This window comes from Saimiri boliviensis, chromosome 14, assembly GCF_048565385.1.
Source record: "Saimiri boliviensis isolate mSaiBol1 chromosome 14, mSaiBol1.pri, whole genome shotgun sequence".
Taxonomy (NCBI): domain Eukaryota; kingdom Metazoa; phylum Chordata; class Mammalia; order Primates; family Cebidae; genus Saimiri; species Saimiri boliviensis.
Genome location: NC_133462.1, coordinates 27,579,223 through 27,598,960, shown reverse-complemented (window position 1 = coordinate 27,598,960; position 19,738 = coordinate 27,579,223). Strand labels below are relative to the sequence as shown.

The window sequence follows — 19,738 nt, the reverse complement described above, 5'->3', positions numbered from 1 at the left end:
ATTGAGCAAAGTAACTCATACTGGAGGGAAACCCTACAAATGTGAAGACTGTGGCAAAGCCTTTAACCAGTCCTCAACTCTTACTAAACATAAGAAATTAATACTGAAGAGGAACTATATGAGTGTGAATAATATGGCAATGCTTTCAACAAGTCCTCAATTTTTAACAGACATAATTTATACTGCAAAAAAAAAAAAACAAAAAAACAAAAAAAAAAACTACAAACCAGAAAGATGGACAATGCTTTTGAAAACACCTCGAACTTTTTCATTTTTTTTGAGACGGAGTCTCACACTGTTGACCAGGGTGCAGTGGAATGGCGCGATCATGGCTTAGTGCAACCTCTGCCTCCTGGGTTCAAGCGATTCTTCCGCCTTTGCATCCGGAGTAGCTGGGACTGCAGGCACTTACCACCATGCACAGCTAATTTCTGTATTTTTAGTAAAGACGAGGTTTCAGTATGTTGGCCAGGATGGTCTCGATCTCTTGACCTCGTGATCCACATGCCTCGGCCTCCCAAAGTGCTGGTATTACAGGCGTGAGGCACCATGCCCGGCCTAAAACTTTCTTAAACATTAAATATTAGAAAAGGAAAGAACGTGACAGAGCCTTTAAATGGTTGTCACACTTGATTGTAGGCAAGATAATTCATACTGAAGAAAACTTCTACAAGTGTGAACAATGTGGCAAAACTTTCAGTGAATGCTCACACCTTATTGCACTGGAAAGCATTTATTAAGAAAAATTGTATAAATATAAAGACTGTGCAAAAGCCATTAATATCTGTTCACATCTTACTCAACACTAGAGAGTTCATACTTAATAAAAGGAATATAAGTGCAATTACTGTCCAAAGATCTTTCAGAAAATATAAACCTTTCAAATGAAGAAGAATATTTATTTTGACGATGAACATTCAGATGTAAAAAGGATTGTAGTACCTTTATTTGTATCACAGGTCTTATTGTACACATTTCTTACTAGAAGAAAACTCTGAAGTAGTTGCTCAAACTTTGTTCAGCATCAGAAAATTTATATTGAAGAAAAACCTTGCAAATTTAATAAATTTCAAGACACTTTTTCAAAAATACAGCTTAGAAGACTCCAGAGATTTTATACTAAAATATATTTTTGCACATGTAGTAAATATGAAAAAAATATTTAATTCAAAATTAAGGCTATGTGAATATCAGAGAATTTACAGTAGAAATATATAAGACACTGACACCCCAGATATACTAAATCAGAGTGCTGGGTATGAAAAAATTAAAGTTGGTGAGAAAATTGTTTGTATATAACTTTAAAAGGAGTAGATTTTTTAGAGAGTTTTTACATTCAAAGTATACTTTATTTCTTAAAAAAATTACAGATTTTTAAAAAGTAAATAATGATGTCATTCAACTCTCAAATTATTTCCTGCTGTTTCTTCATTCCTGTTGTATTCACTTGTGAAAGCACGTGATCAGTTATTGCTGCACTAAAGACATGAGATTCTTTTTTATTAGGTGGGCATTATTTATGGTCTTTTCTATGAAACAGTGAGGAAATTAAAATGTAAGATGCATGACAAAAATACAAGTGAAGAGACTTCGTGGTTAACTTAATATTGAGTGATGCATTAGGTCGGTGTTCAGAGTAATAGTCTTTTGCATTATGAGAAGAAAACATTTTTAATTTTATTTAAAATTAAATGAAAATAGTATGTTATTGTACTAGTTGTGCTTTTGTATAATAAAATGCAGTATGTTTAAAAAATAATAGATTTGTGTGAAGTTAATATTTTAATCCAACATTTTTAAAATGCTAAATACTATTGGCTGGGCATGGTGACCCACGCCTGTAATCCCAGCACTTTGGGAGGCTGAGGCGAGTGGATCATGAGGTCAGGAGTTCGAGATCAGCCTGGCCAACATGATGAAAGCCTGTCTCTACTAAAAGTACGAAAAATTAGCCGGTATGGTGGAAGGCACCTGTAATCCCAGCTATTCGGGAGGCTGAGGTAGGAGAGTTGCTTAAACCTGGGAGGCGTACGTTGCAGTGAGCTGAAACTGCACCACTGCACTCCAGCCTGAACAACAGAGCAAGACTGTCTCAAAAAATAAATAAATATATGCTATTGTACATTCAATGAGGTGTTACTGTGTCACAAACTTTAACCTATTCTACTTAAGGGTATAGATAAGAGAGGGTAACAATATACTATTTGGCAACATAGTGGATTAACATCTGAAGTCATCTCTTATCAGTGGGTTTAAACTGCAAATTAATATTGTTTATGTTAAATTTTTCTTTTTTTTACCAATTTGAGTTTATTTTAAAAATTTTTTGTGGGTACATGAGTATGCCATATATGGCATATTTTAATACAGGAGTACAATATATAATCGCATCAAGGTAAATGAAGTATCCATCACCTGTAGCATTTGTCCTTTGTATTACAAACAATCCAATTCCACACTTTTAATGTACATTTGACATTGATTACAGAGTTATTTTTATGGTCATAATAAAAATTACATGCAAGTATACATAAGATGAATACATTTCCGAATCCTGAATAAATAGTACTAAAATTGGCTCGCTCCGCTCCGCTCCCTGCCTCTGCACCGCCGAGTCTGCCGCCACCGCCTTGGAGCAGAAGACGGCCGTGCCACCTGCGTATGCCGATCTTGGCAAATCTGCCAGGGATGTCTTCACCAAGGGCTATGGATTTGGCTTAATCAAGCTTGATTTGAAAACAAAATCTGATAATGGATTCGAATTTACAAGCTCAGGCTCAGCCAACACTGAGACCACCAAAGTGAAGGGCAGTCTGGAAACCAAGCACAGATGCACTGGGGTACGGCCTGACGTTTACAGAAGAAATGAAACACCGACAGTACACCAGGCACCAAGATTACCGTGGAAGATCAGCTTGCACGTGGCCTGAAGCCGACTTTCGATTCATTCTTCTCACCTAACACTGGGGAAAAAAAATTGCTAAAATCGGCTGGGCATGGTGGCTCAAGCCTGTAATCCCAGCACTTTGGGAGGCCGAGGCGGGTGGATCACGAGGTCAAGAGATCGAGACCATCCTGGTCAACATGGTGAAACCCCGTCTCTAATAAAAATACAAAAAAAGTAGCTGGGCATGGTGGTGCGTGCCTGTAATCCCAGCTACTCAGGAGGCTGAGGCAGGAGAATTGCCTGAACCCAGGAGGCGGAGGTTGCAGTGAGCCGAGATCGCGCCATTGCACTCCAGCCTGGGTGACAAGAGCGAAACTCCGTCTCAAAAAAAAGAAAAAGAAAAAAAAATTGCTAAAATCAAGACAGGGTACAAGCGGGAGCACATTAACCTGGGCTGCGATGTGGATTTCCACATTGCTGGGCCTTCCATCGGGGGTTCTCTGGTGCTGGATTATGAGGGCTGGCTGGCCGGCTACCAGATGAACTTTGAGACTGCAAAGCCCCAAGTGACCCAGAGCAACTTTGCAGTTGGCTACAAGACTGATGAATTCCAGCTACATACTAATGTGAATGACGGGACAGAGTTTGGCGGCTCCATTTACCAGAAGGTGAACAAGAAGCTGGAGACCGCTGTCAATCTGGACAGGAGGAAACAGTAAGGCGCTTCCGAATAGCAGCCAACTATGAGATTGACCCTCAGGCCAGCTTCTCGGCTAAAGTGAACAACTCCAGCCTGATAGGTTTAGGATACACTCAGACTCTAAAGCCAGGTATCAAACTGACACTGTGAGCTCTTCCGGATGGCAAGAACGTCAATGCTGGTGGCCACAAGCCTGGTCTAGAACTGGAATTTCAAGCATAAATGAATACTGTACAATTGTTTAATTTTAAACTATTTTGCAGCATAACTACCTTCAGAATTTAGTGTATCTTTTAATATTGTATGTCTGGGATGCAAGTATTGCTAAATATGTTAGACCTCTGGGTTAAAGATGATTCAGCTTTAAGATGTTACCCTTAGGCCGGGCGCGGTGGCTCACTCCTGTAATCCCAGCACTTTGAGAGGCCGAGGCGGGTGGATCTCGAGGTTGAGAGATCGAGACCATCCTGGTGAACATGGTGAAACCCCATATCTACTAAAAATACAAAACATTAGCTGGGCATGGTGGCACATGCCTGTAATCCCAGCTACTCAGGAGGCTGAGGCAGGAGAATTGCCTGAACCCAGGAGGCGGAGGTTGCGGTGAGATCGCGCCATTGCACACCAGCCTGGGTAACAAGAGTGAAACTCCGCCTCAAAAAAAAAAACCAATAATAATAATAATTAATTAATTAATTAATTTTAAAGACGGGGTTTCACCATGTTGGTCAGGCTGGTCTTGAACTCCCGACCTCAAGTGATCCGCCCGCCTTGGCCTCCAAAGTGCTTGGATTACAGGCGTGTGCCACCGCGCCCGGCCCAAATGTGAGAATTTTTTAAAACAAAATTATTAGAGGCCATCATTGCAGACGCCAGTCTCGAAACCCGTAGGCTCACCTAAGCTTCTGCGCTGCTGCTTAAAAACTGGGGACTCCCAGGGCGAGCGCGGGGTGTCACGTGCTGCGAACCGTCCAATCAGGCGCGCGGCTGCCGGGACTGGGCGCGGCCTTTGTCTCCCGCCGCGGCCGGAGCGCCGAGTCGGGGTCTTACTCGTCTGTGTCCTCCGCTCCTGGGGGCACAGCCTCGCGGCCCCGTGACCTGCAGGCCTTGGGAGATCCGCAGCTGAGACGCCGGGACCCCCTGGACGCCTAGACATGGTGAGAGCGCCGGTCCGACTTCCCGAGGGGTGCTGGTTGGAACCGGCGGGAAGTGGCCGTGGCGGACTCAGGCCTCCCCGCGGTCAGCTCCACAACCTGCGCCCCGAGCTCTCCTCGCCCAGCTCGGCCTCAGTCCCCTTCAGCCGTAAGATGGCGGCTGCGCAGACAGCCGGGTCCCCGGGCGTCCTGTCTGTTCCCTGCGCGGTGACTGTGCCCTGGCCTGGAGCCCTGTCTGGGCAGCTCTGCACCCGCAGCCGCGTCTCTCCCGGATTGTGCAGGGACCGCAGGAGGGTCGCCAGGGGAGAATCCTGACCCGGGTGCGGGTTCGTGAATGGGAACAGCTTTGGTCCGTGGGATTCCCAGTTCCTCTTTTTTTTTTTATTTTTTATTTTTTACTTTTTATAAAGATGGGGTTTCACCATGATGGCCAGGCTGGTCTTGAACTCCTGACCTCAGGTGATCCACCCACCTCGGCCTCCCAAAGTGCTAGGATTACAGGCGTGAGCCACCGCGCTTGGCCCCTCTTTTTTGTTGAAAATATATGGGAGTGTCTATAGAAACATGAAAGCATTTAATCAAAGAGTGATACAAAAATTGTGGAGTACCCCAGCTGTGGTTTGTAATTTGTGGTCCATGGTTGCGGCTTGAAGGAAAGACTTTTATAAACTGCATGATGAAGAAAACCAACTTCAGTAATTAGTTAGGTATCACAGTTACGTAGTTTCTTGATTTGTATAATAAAGGTGAAATTTTCCTGGTTGTGTAATCAGATGTTCATTGGCAGTTTTTCTTTTTTTTTTCTTTTTCTTTTTTTTTTTTTTTTTTTTTTGACACGGAGTTCCGCTCTTGTTACCCAGGCTGGAGTGCAATGGCACGATCTCGGCTCACCGCAACCTTTGCCTACTGATCTCAGGCAATTCTCCTGCCTCAACCTCCTAAGTAGCTGGGATTACAGGCACGCGCCACCACGCCCAGTTAGTTTTATTGTATTTTTAGTAGAGACGGGGTTTCACCATGTTGACCAGAATGGTCTCCATCTTCCGACCTCGTGATCCACCCGCCTCGGCCTCCCAAAGTGCTGGGATTACAGGCTTGAGCCACCGCGCCCGGCCCATTGGCAGTTTATAATTGGTTAAGGCTGAATTTTGTTTCTCTCAGTGTAATAATTTACTAAAAAATGCACTTCAGTTAGATTTTCTTTTCTTTTCTTTCTTTTTTTTAGACAGTCTCATTCCGTCACCCAGGCTGGAATGTAATGGTGTGGTCTTGGCTCACTGCAACCTCCGCCTCCCCCCGGTTCAAGTGATTCTCCCCCCTCAGCCCTTGGAGTAGCTGGGACTACAGGCGTGTGCCACCACACCTGGCTAATTTTTGTATTTTTGGTAGAGATGGTGTTTCACTATGTTGGCCAGACTAGTCTCAAACTCTTGACCTTGTGATCCGCCCACCTTGGCCTCCCAAAGTGCTGGGATTACAGGCATGAGCTACTACTGTGCCTGGAATAGGAGTCCCCAGTTTTTAAACAGTAGCTCAGAAGCTAGGTGAGCCTGTGGGGTTTGTGACTGGCGTCTGCAGTGAGGACAACGTGGGACTGAGCCCTGAATCAGGGTCTGTGCTGACTCTGGGTGGTGTCAGAATTCAAATGTTAGACATTGAGTTGGTGGTGAATTTCTTGGTGTTCAGCAAACTCTACAGATTTGGTGCCAGAAGAAAGGTATCACAGAGGCCTGGCCTGGAATGGAACTCTCCCCTCTCCTGTACACAGGCTGTCACACTGCCCATTGTCCTGGGATCCTAGGCCTCCTCCCAGGGTGAGAGAGGATGAAAACTTAGAGGAGGGGCTGGGCGCGGTGGCTCACGCCTGTAATCCAAGCACTTTGGAGGCCAAGGTGGGTGGATCACCTGAGGTGGGGAGTCCAAGACCAGCCTGACCCACATGGTAAAACCCTGTCTTAAAAAAAAAAAAAAAAAAAAAAAAAGAAAACTTAGAGGAAAGGACCTGTGATGACAGACCCCCTTTTCTCACAGCTGCCACCATAGGATTCCCACCCACTCACAAAGACACACACTAGACATTGACATGTCCACACCCCTCCCAGGACTAGGCACCACCCTCAGGAACTTCACCACGGCAGTTTTTTTTTTGTTTTTGTTTTTGTTTTGAGACGGAGTTTCGCTCTTGTTACCCAGGCTGGAGTGCAACAGCGCCATCATGGCTCACCGCAACCTCCGCCTCCTGGGTTCAGGCAATTCTCCTGCCTCAGCCTCCTGAGTAGCTGGGATTACAGGCATGCGCCACCATGCCCAGCTAATTTTTGTATTTTTAGTATTGACGGGGTTTCACCATGTTGACCAGGATGGTCTCGATCTCTTGACCTCGTGATCCACCCGCCTCGGCCTCCCAAAGTGCTGGGATTACAGGCTTGAGCCTCCACGCCTGGCCACAGCAGTTTTGATTTTACAAAAACCCACATGTGTATCTGTAAGTCTGATACTGAATATATCCCCACCCCCAGACACTGCATCAGCAGCAGCAACCTGTTTTCCCCACCAGTCTAGGGTTCTGGGCCACCTGTTCATAATCTCATCTGCTCGCAAGCACACGGAAATAAAGTATAGTCGAATCTGGGCCACTCCCTGTCCATAGAACAAACAACTCCTTCCAGCTACGGGGCATTCTTCCCCACCCGTGGATTTTTTTTTTTTTTTTAACTTCTTTTGGGTTCAGGGGTCCATGTGCAGCTTTGTTATATAGGTAAAATTGTGTTGTGGGGGTTTGGTGTAGATTATGTTGTCACTGAGGTACTAAGCGTAACACCAAACAGGTTTTTTTTTTTTTGAGACGGAGTTTCGCTCTTGTTACCCAGGCTGGAGTGCAATGGCCTGATCTCGGCTCACCGCAACCTCCGCCTCCCGGGTTCAGGCAATTCTCCTGCCTCAGCCTCCTGAGTAGCTGGGATTACAGGCACGTGCCACCACGCCCAGCTAGTTTTTTTTTGTATTTTTAGTAGAGACGGGGTTTCACATGTTGACCAGGATGGTCTTGATCTCTCGACCTCGTGATCCACCCGCCTCGGCCTCCCAAAGTGCTGGGATTATAGGCTTGAGCCACCGCGCCCGGCCCACCAAACAGGTTTTTAAAAATCTTTTTTGTCCTTTCATTCTCTGTTCCTAACTAGGCCACAGTGTCTGTTGTTCCCCTCTTTGTGTCCCTGTGTTCTTATTATTTAGCTCTTATAAATGATTGCATGCATTTGGTTTTCTGTTTCCGCTTTAGCTTTTTCTTTTCTTTTTTTTTTTGAGACGGAGTTTCGCTCTTGTTATCCAGGCTGGAGTGCAATGGCGCGATCTCGGCTCACCGCAACCTCCGCCTCCTGGGTACAGGCAATTCTCCTGCCTCAGCCTCCTGAGGAGCTGGCATTACAGGCACGCGCCACCATGCCCAGCTAATTTTTTGTATTTTTAGTAGAGACGGAGTTTCACCATGTCGACCAGGATGGTCTCGATCTCTTGACCTCGTGATCCACCCGCCTCGGCCTCCCAAAGTGCTGGGATTACAGGCTTGAGCCACCGCGCCCGGCTTCCACTTTAGCTTTTAAGGATAACGGTCTCCAGCGTCATCTATGTTGCTGCAAATAACTTAATCTTGTTTATTTTTTTTTTAATGACCACATAATCTTCCATGATGTTTATGTGCCATATTTGTTTTTATTTTTATTTTTTTTATTTTTATTATTATTTTTTTTTGAGACGGAGTTTCACTCTTGTTACCCAGGCTGGAGTGCAATGGCGCGATCTCGGCTCACCGCAACCTCCACCTCCTGGGTTCAGGCAATTCTCCTGCCTCAGCCTCCTGAGTAGCTGGGATTACAGGCACGCACCACCATGCCCAGCTAATTTTTTGTATTTCTAGTAGAAACGGGGTTTCACCATGTTGACCAGAATGGTCTCGATCTCTTGACCTCGTGATCCACCCGCCTCGGCCTCCCAAAGTGCTGGGATTACAGGCTTGAGCCACCGCGCCCGGCCACCTTCCAGACTTTTTTTAAATTTTATTTTATTTGTTTAATGATATGCATGCTTTTCTTTTGTAAATATATAATACATTTTTGTAGATAGTATTGATGTGTGATCTTTATTTTGTATTTCTCTGTGTAAAACCAGTGAATATATAACTAAAGTGTTAGTGGATTGGATGAAAAGAAACTTACTAGGCAAGAATAGGTGTTGTAATTACCGTGACTTCTTTTAACCATGCAGACTAATATATTCTGGAGGTTTATAGCTCGGCACCTTCTCCTTTTTTCACTGGTATTTCATGTAAGGCATCAACTACTGTAATTTTTGCTGATGCTGAAGCCTGTCCTTGGGGATTGGATGCATGACACTCATATTCTCCAGCATCTTCCTTACTTAGAGGCGATACCTGCACCCACCCAGAGGAGATACTTCAGCCCCCTAAGTAACTGGGCCTAAAAGCATGCACCACCATTCCTGGCTAACTTTTTGTTCTATCTTTTGTAGGGATCGGGTTTTGCCATGTTGCTCAGGCTGTTCTTGTACCCTTGAGCTAAGGCAATCCACCTGCCTCAACCTCCCAAAGTGCTGGGATTACAAGTGTGAACCACCTCACCCCACCATGCCATATTATTTTAATCTAGTCTACCATTAATAGGCAGTTAGGTTTGTTCCATGTCTTTTGTTTGTTTGAGATGGAGTCTCACTCTGTTGCTCAGACATCAGAGTGAGTGGCATCATCTCAGTTCACTGCAACCTCTGCCTCCTGGGTTCAAGCGATTCTCCTGCCTCAGCCTTACATGCAGCTGGGACTACAGGCATGCCAGCTAAATTTTGTATTTGTAGTAGAGATGGGGTTTCACCATGTTGGCGAGGATGGTTTCGATTTCTTGACCTCGTGATGTGCCCACTTCAACCTCCAAAAGTGCTGAGATTGTAGGTGTGTGCCACGGTGTTTGGCCCATGTCTTTGTTATTGCAAACGGTGCTGTAATAAACATGCCTGTACATGTGCCTTTATGGTAGAATAATTTACATTTCTTTGGGTATATAGCCAATTTAAAGGCTGCCGGGTCAAACAGTAATTCTGTTTCAGTCCCGTGAGGAATCGCCACACTGCATTTCACAATGGTTGAACTAATTTACACTCCCACTAGCCGTGTGTAAACATTCCATTTTCCCGGCAACCTTAACAGCATCTGTTATCGACTTTTGTTTTTTAGACAAAGTCTGACTCTGTCACCCAGGCCAGAGTGCAGTGGCTGGATCTCAGCTCACCGCAACCTCCACCTCCCAGGTTCAATATATTCTCGTGCCTTAGTTTCCCGAGTAACTGGAACTGCAGATGTGCACCACCAAGCCTGACTAATTTTTGTATTTTTAGTAAAGATGGGGTTTCTCTGTTTTGGCCAAGCTGCTCTCAAACTCATGACCTCAAGTGATCTGTCCGCCTCGGCCTACCAAAGTGCTGGCATTACCGTGCCGGCCTTTTATTGGCTTTCTAAGAACAGCCATGCTGATTGGTGTAAGACGGTATCTCATGTGTGTGTTTGTGTGCGCGGGCACATGAGTGTTTGATTTCTCTAGTGATTAGTGGTGAGCATTTTTTGCACCTGCTTGTTAGCCATGTGTTTGTCTTCTTGGAAAAGCATCTGTTAATGTCTTTTGCCTACTTCTATTTATTTTTATTTTTTATTTTATTTTATTTTATTTTATTTTATTTTTTTTTTTGAGACGGAGTTTCACTCTTCTTACCCAGGCTGGAGTGCAATGGCACGATCTCGGCTCACCGCAACCTCCGCCTCCTGGGTTCAGGCAATTCTCCTGCCTCAGCCTCCCGAGTAGCTGGGATTACAGGCACGTGCCACCACGCCCAACTAGTTTTTTGTGTTTTTAGTAGAGACGGGGTTTCACCATGTTGACCAGGATGGTCTCGATCTCTTGACCTCGTGATCCACCCGCCTCAGCCTCCCAAAGTGCTGGGATTACAGGCTTGAGCCACCGCGCCCGGCTATTTTTATTTTTTTTGAGACGGAGTTCCACTCTTGTTACCCAGGCTGGAGTGCAATGGCGCAATCTCGGCTCACCGCAACCTCCGCCTCCTGAGATCAAGCAATTCTCCTGCCTCAGCCTCCCGAGTAGCTGGGACTACAGGCATATGCCACTATGCCCAGCTAATTTTTGTATTTTTAGTAGAGACGGTGTTTCACCATGTTGACCAGGATGGTCTCGATGTCTTGACCTCGTGATCCACCCGACTCGGCCTCCCAAAGTGCTGGAATTATTATAGGCTTGAGCCACCACGCCCGGCCTCTTTTGCCTACTTTTTTTTTTTTTTTTTGAGACGGAGTTTCACTCTTGTTACCCAGGCTGGAGTGCAATGGCGCCATCTCGGCTCACCGCAACCTCCGCCTCCTGGGTTCAGGCAATTCTCCTGCCTCAGCTCCTGAGTAGCTGGGATTACAGGCACGTACCACCATGCCCAGCTAACTTTTTGTATTTTTTTTTTTTTTTGAGACGGAGTTTCACTCTTGTTACCCAGGCTGGAGTGCAGTGGCGCGATCTCGGCTCACCGCAACCTCCACCTCCTGGGTTCAGGCAATTCTCCTGCCTCAGCCTCCTGAGTAGCTGGGATTACAGGCACGCGCCACCACGCCCAGCTAATTTTTTGTATTTTTAGTAGAGATGGGGTTTCACCATGTTGACCAGGATGGTCTCAATCTCTCGACCTCGTGATCCACCCGCCTCGGCCTCCCAAAGTGCTGGGATTACAGGCTTGAGCCACCGCACCCGGCCTTAACTTTTTGTATTTTTAGTAGAGACGGGGTTTCCCCATGTTGGCCAGGATGGTCTCGATCTCTTGACCTCGTGATCCACCCGCCTCAGCCTCCCAAAGTGCTGGAATTACAGGCATGAGCCACCGCGCCCGGCCGTTTGCCTACTTTTTAATGAAGTTTTTTCTTTTTTTTTTTTTTTTCCCTTGTATCATCACCATTTTACAGATGATAATGAAGTTTTTTTCTTTTGGGAAATTTGCTTAACTTTTTTTTAAACTTTTCCCCCACAAGACAAAGTTTTGGTCTTTGTTACCCAGGCTGGAACACAGTGGCACCATCTCGGCTCACAGCAGCCTCCGCCTCCTGGGTTCAAGCGATTCTGCTGTCTCAGCTTCCCAAGTAGCTAGGATTACAGGTACACGCCACCACACCCGGCTAATTTTTGTACTTTTAGCAGAGACAAGATTTCACTGTGTTGGCCAGGCTGGTCTGGAAATCCTGACCTCAGGTGACCCGCCCACCTTAGCCTTCCAAAGTACTGGGATTACAGACGTGAGCCATCGGCGCCTCTCAGCTTGCTTAACTCCCTTACGAACGCTGGATATTAACCTTTGTTGGCTGGGTGCGGTGGCTCAAGCCTGTAATCCCAGCACTTTGGGAGGCCGAGGCAGGTGGATCACGAGGTCAAAAGATCAAGACCATCCTGGTCAACATGGTGAAACTCCGTCTCTACTAAAAATACAAAAAATTAGCTGGGCATGGTGGCACGTGCCTATAATCCCAGCTACTCGGGAGGCTGAGGCAGGAGAATTGCCTGAATCCAGGAGGCGGAGGTTGCGTTGAGCTGAGATTGCGCCATTGCACTCCAGCCTGGGTAACAAAAAGTGAAACTCTGTCTCAAAAAAAAAAAAAAAAAAGACAGAGAAACAGATGAAAGAATAGTAATGCTGAACCCTTTATCTAAATATTGGGAATTATTGAACACTTACTATCAACCTCCAGGATGTTAAGAGGATGAAATCACATACTGTGTTATAACCAGCACAGTTCGCTGTAACATACTCTTGAGCACATAGTACCTGCTTAATAAACATTGAATTATTACATGTGTACATGTTGTTTTTCAAATGCTGACTTATTCAGAATTTGCTGCTTTCTGTTTCCTCTGTAAACTTTAAAGAGCCAGCAAAGAATATGAAACTTTAGGCCAGGTACAGTGGTTCACGCCTGTAATCCCAGCACTTTGGGAGGCCGAGGAAGGTGGATCTCCTAAAGTCAGGAGTTCCAGACCAACCTGGCCAATCTGGTGAAAGCCTCGTCTCTAAAAAAGAAAACAAAAATAAATAAAAAAGAAACTTTGGGATAGAGATTGGTGTTGTGACAGGAGTGCTGAGTGGAAGGGACTCTGTGTTGTGCCTGCTTTCTCTAATTAATGCTAATAATGAGCCCAGGGGAGCAACATCAGCACTGGCAGGGGACTTGTTTGAAACACTCATTTGTGGACCCTTTCCAAACCTGCAGATTCATGTTACATAGAGTGGGACCAACATTACCAAGAAATTTTTAAGCTCATTAAAGCGTGAGAGGCAGGGCTTATCAGGCCAGTCTTCTCATTCAGATTCCATGGTCAATTTGCAGATACCTCTTTACTTGTGCCCTTTTCACTGGTTTTGTTTATTGATCTGGGTGGAAGCATCCATGTTATTTTAATGAAGTGCCTGATGTGACTCGAAGGTGAGGCCAGAATCAAGTATGAATTCAAAATACATTCATGAGAATTAAGTGCCACCTTTGCATAAAGGATGGTCACAGGGCCTGTTCTGTTTTGCATTAGTAGGGACAGGGCAACGTGGCCCATATTTCCATTACTGTAGCAGAAATTGCTGCTGTGTGTGGCAGGGGAGGGTACCTGCGGACAGGAAAAGAGGAACATATATTTTTATTTCCATGGAGCGGCTCGTCATTCCTGAATCTCTTCTGTTTTAAAGGAGATAAATTTGTGTGAACTAGCAGTTAAGTGGTGGTGCTGACTCCTTAAAGGGAGTTTTCTCAAGATGCAGGTGTTTGGGAGGCTGAGGCGGGTGGATCACAAGGTCGAGAGATCGAGACCATCCTTGTCAACATGGTGAAACCCCGTCTCTACTAAAAATACAAAAATTAGCTGGGCATGGTGGCGCGTGCCTGTAATCCCAGCTACTCAGGAGGCTGAGGCAGGAGAATTGCCTGAACCCAGGAGGCGGAGGTTGCAGTGAGCCAAGATCGCGCCATTGCACTCCAGCCTGGGCAACAAGAGCGAAACTCCGTCTCAAAAAAAAAAAAAAAAAAAAAAAAAGATGCAGGTGTTACTTGTCCAGAGAATTTTATCTGAAAAGAATTTCCAGAGAAGGAGGAGAAAAAATGGCTTCTTTTCAGCTAAACATGTCTCAGATCAAGAGCTGTGTCCACTCTGCCTCCTAAATGCACGGAGTGCCGTGCATTTAGGACTCACAAACCTTTACTTCTCTGCTTGTGTTTCTCCTCCCCAATAAGTTTATTTCAAGTACTTTTAAAAATTGATGTGATAGTCAAGGGTCTCTAAAAAGTATTTTTCTTCCTATGTACGAGAGCTTTCTCTACATCATGGCTTCTTATATGCAATGCAGAATTCCTACCATAAATTTATAATCCGCGATATAAAAAATGTTCCGTTTATGGCTGTTGAACATGGGAAGATGTGGATATTCAAGATTCCTATTGGGGAAAGCTGGGGTCTTTTGCAAAGATGGAGAACATGTAATGTTGAGGTTTCATCTGTTTTCTCCATTAACTGTATTTCGAACAGGATTAAGAAAATGCTTATTTAAATAGAATAGCATTTATTACCCAGAAAGTTCTGAAAAAAAAAATTATTAGGAGAACATGCTCTCTAGGGTCTAAAGAAAGACTGCCTAAAATCACTATTAAAAATAACAGAACATGGGAGATATCTATATCATCAACTTTGCATAAAACTGATTTTTCTTATGGTTAAATTCAGACTATCATTTACTTTTTGAGGGGCAACATCTCAGCAGTGATGCCATGTTTTTATGTACATCAGCACATCCTAAACATTTGTTCTAGTGTGGTTGATGTTAGTGATTTACTTGGTTGCAGAGCATTCTGACAGATCTTTTTTCACTAAAGTTAATTATTTTAATTTTTATTTTTATTTGTTTATTTTTTTAAAAACAGGGTTTCACCATGTTGGTTGGGCTGGTCTTGAACTCCCAACCTCAGGTGATCTGCCTGCCTTGGCCTTCAAAGTGTTTGGATTACAGGAGTGAGCCACCACGCCCGGCCTAGAGTTAATTATTTTTCTCTTCATTATTAAGTATTTTTATGCAGCTGACATGCATAAACCATTACATTTAATGTGGCACCTGCCCTTTTTTCTTAGATTTTCTCTGCATATATCTGTCTTTGAAAAATGAAGGCTCTTATCTTTGTTTACAGGCCAGAAAAAAAATTGGTAAAACATAGGCTTTTCTATTTACTGGATGTTTGACAAAGTAGTTTTCTTAGGCCAAAACCACTGGCATTACTAGTGAGCTTGTTAGAAATTCAGAAATTCAGACTTTATTCTGGATCTTCTGAACCAAAGAAATCTACACAACAGGATCCGCAGTTTCTTGTTCACATTTAAAGCTGAGAGGTACCTTTTAACTAAACATGTCTCTTTTTGCCTGAAAAATATACAGAACTCAAACTTTATGATGTAAATATAGCCCTCAAAAGTGTACTTTTTTTTTTTTTTTTTTTTTTTTTTCTTCCCGATGGGGTTTCACCGTGTTGGTTAGGCTGGTCTTGAACTCCCAACCTCAGGTGATCCGCCCGCCTTCGCCTCCAAGTGCTTGGATTACAGGCGTAAGCCACCATGCCCGGCCAAGTGTACATATTTTTGTTTATGCCCTTAATTTTATACAAGTATCATATATACATCAGGGTTGTGGATTTTTTTGCCATCCTCTTCTCTCAGAGTTAGAGAAAACATTAGATAGTATTTCTGTGTTAAAAATTATTGGGGCCGGGCATGGTGGCTCACACCTATAATCCAAGCACTTTGGAGGCCAAGGACGGGTGGATCACCTGAGGTCAGGAGTTCAAGACCAGCCTGACCACCATGGTGAAACCCCATCTTAAAAAAAAAAAAAAAATTGTTGGATAATTTCAGTGATTTCTGTAAGTCAGAACCAATTCTCTTTACTTTCTCATTTCACTTTAATTCAAATAATAAATTCTGCCCATGGCTACTTGGTAAATATATATGCCTGTGTGCTTGTGTTTTTCAGGGGCCGTTGACATTTAGGGATGTGGCCATCGAATTCTCTCTGGAGGAGTGGCAGTGCCTGGACACTGCTCAGCAGGATTTGTATAGAAAAGTGATGTTAGAGAACTACAGAAACCTGGTCTTCTTGGGTGAGAATAACTTTAATATAGAATTCCTAATATACCCTAAAGGTTTCATTTCCCTTTTTTTGTAGAATAATTTTTTTTTTTTTTTTTTTTTTTTTGAGACGGAGTTTCGCTCTTGTTACCCAGGCTGGAGTGCAATGGCACGATCTCAGCTCACCACAACCTCCGCCTCCGGGGTTCAGGCAATTCTCCTGCCTCAGCCTCCTGAGTAACTGGGATTACAGGCACGCGCCACCATGCCCAGCTAATTTTTTGTATTTTTAGTAGAGACGAGGTTTCACTATGTTGACCGGGATGGTCTCGATCTCTTGACCTTGTGATCCACCCTCCTCGGCCTTCCAAAGTGCTGGGATTACAGGCTTGAGCCACCGCGCCCGGCCAGAATAATTTCTGATAATTTATGCTTTGCATAAATGAGTTTCTGATTCCTGTTTTTTTTTTCTTTTTTTTTTTTGAGACAGAGTTTCGCTCTTGTTATCCAGGCTGGAGTGCAATGGCGCCATCTCGGCTCACTGCAACCTCCGCCTCCTGGGTTCAGGCAATTCTCCTGCCTCAGCCTCCTGAGTAGCTGGGATTACAGGGACGCGCCACCATGCCCAGCTAATATTTTTGTATTTTTAGTAGAGACGGGGTTTCACCATATTGACCAGGATGGTCTCGATTTCTTGACCTCGTGATCCACCCGCCTGGCCTCCCAAAGTGCTGGGATTACAGGCTTGAGCCGCCAGGCCTGGCCTTTTTCTTTTTTTTCTAGAGACGGGGTTTCACCATGTTAGCCAGGATGGTCTTGATCTCCTGACCTGGTGATCCGCCCACCTTGGCCTCCCAAAGTGCTGGGATTACAGGCGTAAGCCACCATGCCTGGCCGATTGATTCCTGTTTTTAAGAAAATGCTAAGGATTTGTCCATGTAGAAAAAAATTTTTTCAAAATGTTTTATCTTGACTTAAACTTTGCACATTCCTGGGCTGACTGTATTCTTCACTCTAGATTAGTGGCATAAAACATTGTTTCCCATATCCTTTTTTGGGGATACAAAGTCTTGCTCTGTTTCCAGGCTGGACTGCAGCGGCGCAATCTCAGCTCACTGCAACCTCGGCCTCCTGGGTTCAAGCAATTTCTCTGCCTCAGCCTTCTGAGTAGCTGTGATTACTTCCAGCTAATTTTTGTATTTTTAGTAGAGAAGAGATTTCACCATGCTGGCCAGGCTGGTCTTGAACCCACGACCTTAAGTGATCCACCTGCCTTGGCCTCCCAAAGTGTTGGGATCACAGGCGTGAGTCATCTTGGCTGCCCATATCTTAAAACCTATCTACCACCACCAGTTTTTGATTAATGAATACCCGGTATTCACTTTGATTAGTATTCATTAATCAAATGTTTAAGTGAAATTAAGAACCTACAAATTTAAAATATTTTCAAAATACTTAGAAGTTTCTGTTATAAATTTGTATTTTAGGGTTAATTTTTTAGAATATTCTATATCTTCTTTAGTAAGCACAGTACCAGCTTGGTAACTGAACAATATGAAAAATATTCATTTTTTTTTTTACATTTTAATTTTTAATAAAGCAGGTATTGCTGTCTCTAAGCCAGACCTAATCACCTGTCTGGAGCAAGGAAAAGAGCCCTGGAATATGAAGCGACATGAGATGGTGGATGAACCCCCAGGTAGGTGAGAATGAATACGACAGACAACATGGATGAGATCTCCAAACAAGAAGAAAGCCAATGCTGAAAATGTGATTCGGAAGCTGTGTTCCAAAGCAAATATTTTCTGGGAAGACTGAGTTTTTTTAAATTTTGCTGTCACATAGGGGCATCTTCTGTCTATGCTTTTAGATTCTTTAAGGATTTTACTTTCTCTTTGGTGATCTCCCTTCGAGTTTACCGTCAGAACCAAAGGCCTCTTCATGGCATATGAGATTGCACAGTCTGGCTGCTTTTCTGTCGTTTTCGGGGACACAGAAATATCTGCATGATTTTGAGAAACTCTATGTTAAACTTTTTTTTTCTTTTGAAACTGAATTTTGCTTTTGTTGCCCTGGCTGGAATGCAATGGCACAATCTCAGCTCACTGCCACCTCTGCCTCCCAGGTTCAAGCAATTCTCTTGCCTTAGCCACCCCAAGTAGCTGAGATTACAGGCACCTGCCACCACACCCAGCTAATGTTTTGGTTTTTTTTTTTTTTTTTTTTTTTTTTTGAGATGGAATTTCTCTCGTTACCCAGGCGGGAGTGCAATGGCGCCATCTCAGCTCACTGCAACCTCCGCCTCCTGGGTTCAGGCAATTCTCCTGCCTCAGCCTCCTGAGTAGCTGGGATTACAGGCACACACCACCATGCCCAGCTAATTTTTAGTATTTTAGTAGAGATGGGGTTTCACCATGTTGACCAGGATGGTCTCGATCTCTTGACCTCGTGATCCATCCGCCTCGGCCTCCCAAAGTGCTGGGATTACAGGCTTGAGCCACTGCGCCCGCCTACAGTTTTTTTTTTTTTTTTAAAAGCCAGGCACGGCCGGGCGCGGTGGCTCAAGCCTGTAATCCCAGCACTTTGGGAGGCCGAGGCGGGTGGATCACAAGGTCGAGAGATCGAGACCATCCTGGTCAGCTTGGTGAAACCCCGTCTCTACTAAAAATAGAAAAAAGTAGCTGGGCATGGTGGCGTGTGCCTGTGGTCCCAGCTGCCCAGGAGGCTGAGGCAGGAGAATTGCCTGAACCCAGGAGGCGGAGGTTGCGGTGAGCCGAGATCGCGCCATTGCACTCCAGCCTGGGTAACAAGAGCGAAACTCCGTCTCAAAAAAAAAAAAAAAAAAAGCCAGGCACGAGCCGGGTGCGGTGGCTCAAGCCTGTAATCCCAGCACTTTGGGAGGCTGAGGCGGGTGGATCACGAGGTCGAGAGATCGAGACCATCCTGGTCAACATGGTGAAACCCCGTCTCTACTAAAGATACAAAAAATTAGCTGGGCATGGTGGCACATGCCTGTAATCCCAGCTACTCAGGAGGCTGAGGCAGGAGAATTGCCTGAGCCCAGGAGGCGGAGGTTGCGGTAAGCCGAGATCGCGCCATTGCACTCCAGCCTGGGTAACAAGAGCGAAACTCCGTCTCAAAAAAAAAAAAAAAAAAAAGCCAGGCACGGTGGTGTGCATCTGTGGTTCAGGCTACTTGTGAGATTGAGGGGGGAAGATTACTTGAGCCTTGGAGTTTGAGGCTGAAGTTTTTTTTTGTTTTTGTTGTTTTATTTTTATGTCTAAGCATTTTATTTAAAATACTTTTTGGCCAAGTGCAGTGGCTCATTCCTGTCAACCCAGCACTTTGGGAGGACGAGGTAGGTGGATGACTTGTCAGTAGTTCAAGATCAGCCTGTCCAACATGGTGAAACCCTGTCTCTACAAAGTACAAAAATTAACTGAGTGTGGTGGTGCATGCCTGTAGTCCCAGCTACTCGGGAGGCTGAGGCAGGAGAATTGTTTGAACCCAGGAGGCAGAAATTGCAGTACGATTAGATTGTGCCACTGCACTCCAGCCTTGGTGACAGAGTGAGTGAGACTGCGTATCAGAAAAGTAAATAGGCCGGGTGCAATGGCTCATGCCTGTAATCCCAGCACTTTGGGAGGACAAAGTGGGCAGATCACAAAATTACAAGTTCAAGACCACCCTGGCCAACATATAGTGAAACCTGGTCTCTACTAGAAAATAGAAAAATAAGCTGGACATGGTGGCCTGGGCCTGTTGTCTGAGCTATTTGGGAAACTGAGTCAGGAGA

General features: G+C 44.7%; 2 protein-coding genes and 1 pseudogene across 2 annotated transcripts in view; all 3 read left to right on the top strand.

The window, feature by feature from the left end:
* Window positions 1-1,759, top strand: part of LOC101048102 (uncharacterized) — an 80,815-nt gene extending 79,056 nt beyond the window's left edge. The window contains 1 exon segment of the mRNA XM_074385658.1: window positions 1-1,759. Coding sequence (XP_074241759.1) covers window positions 1-337 — 337 coding nt within the window. The 3' untranslated portion in view covers window positions 338-1,759.
* Window positions 910-4,503, top strand: LOC120362817 (non-selective voltage-gated ion channel VDAC1-like; annotated as a pseudogene).
* A 153-nt stretch (window positions 4,504-4,656) lies between these two features.
* The window catches only part of LOC104650336 (uncharacterized), a 57,287-nt gene continuing 42,205 nt past the window's right edge, over window positions 4,657-19,738 (top strand). Inside the window, 3 exon segments of the mRNA XM_074385657.1 lie at window positions 4,657-4,744; window positions 15,848-15,974; window positions 17,546-17,641. Coding sequence (XP_074241758.1) covers window positions 4,742-4,744; window positions 15,848-15,974; window positions 17,546-17,641 — 226 coding nt within the window. The 5' untranslated portion in view covers window positions 4,657-4,741.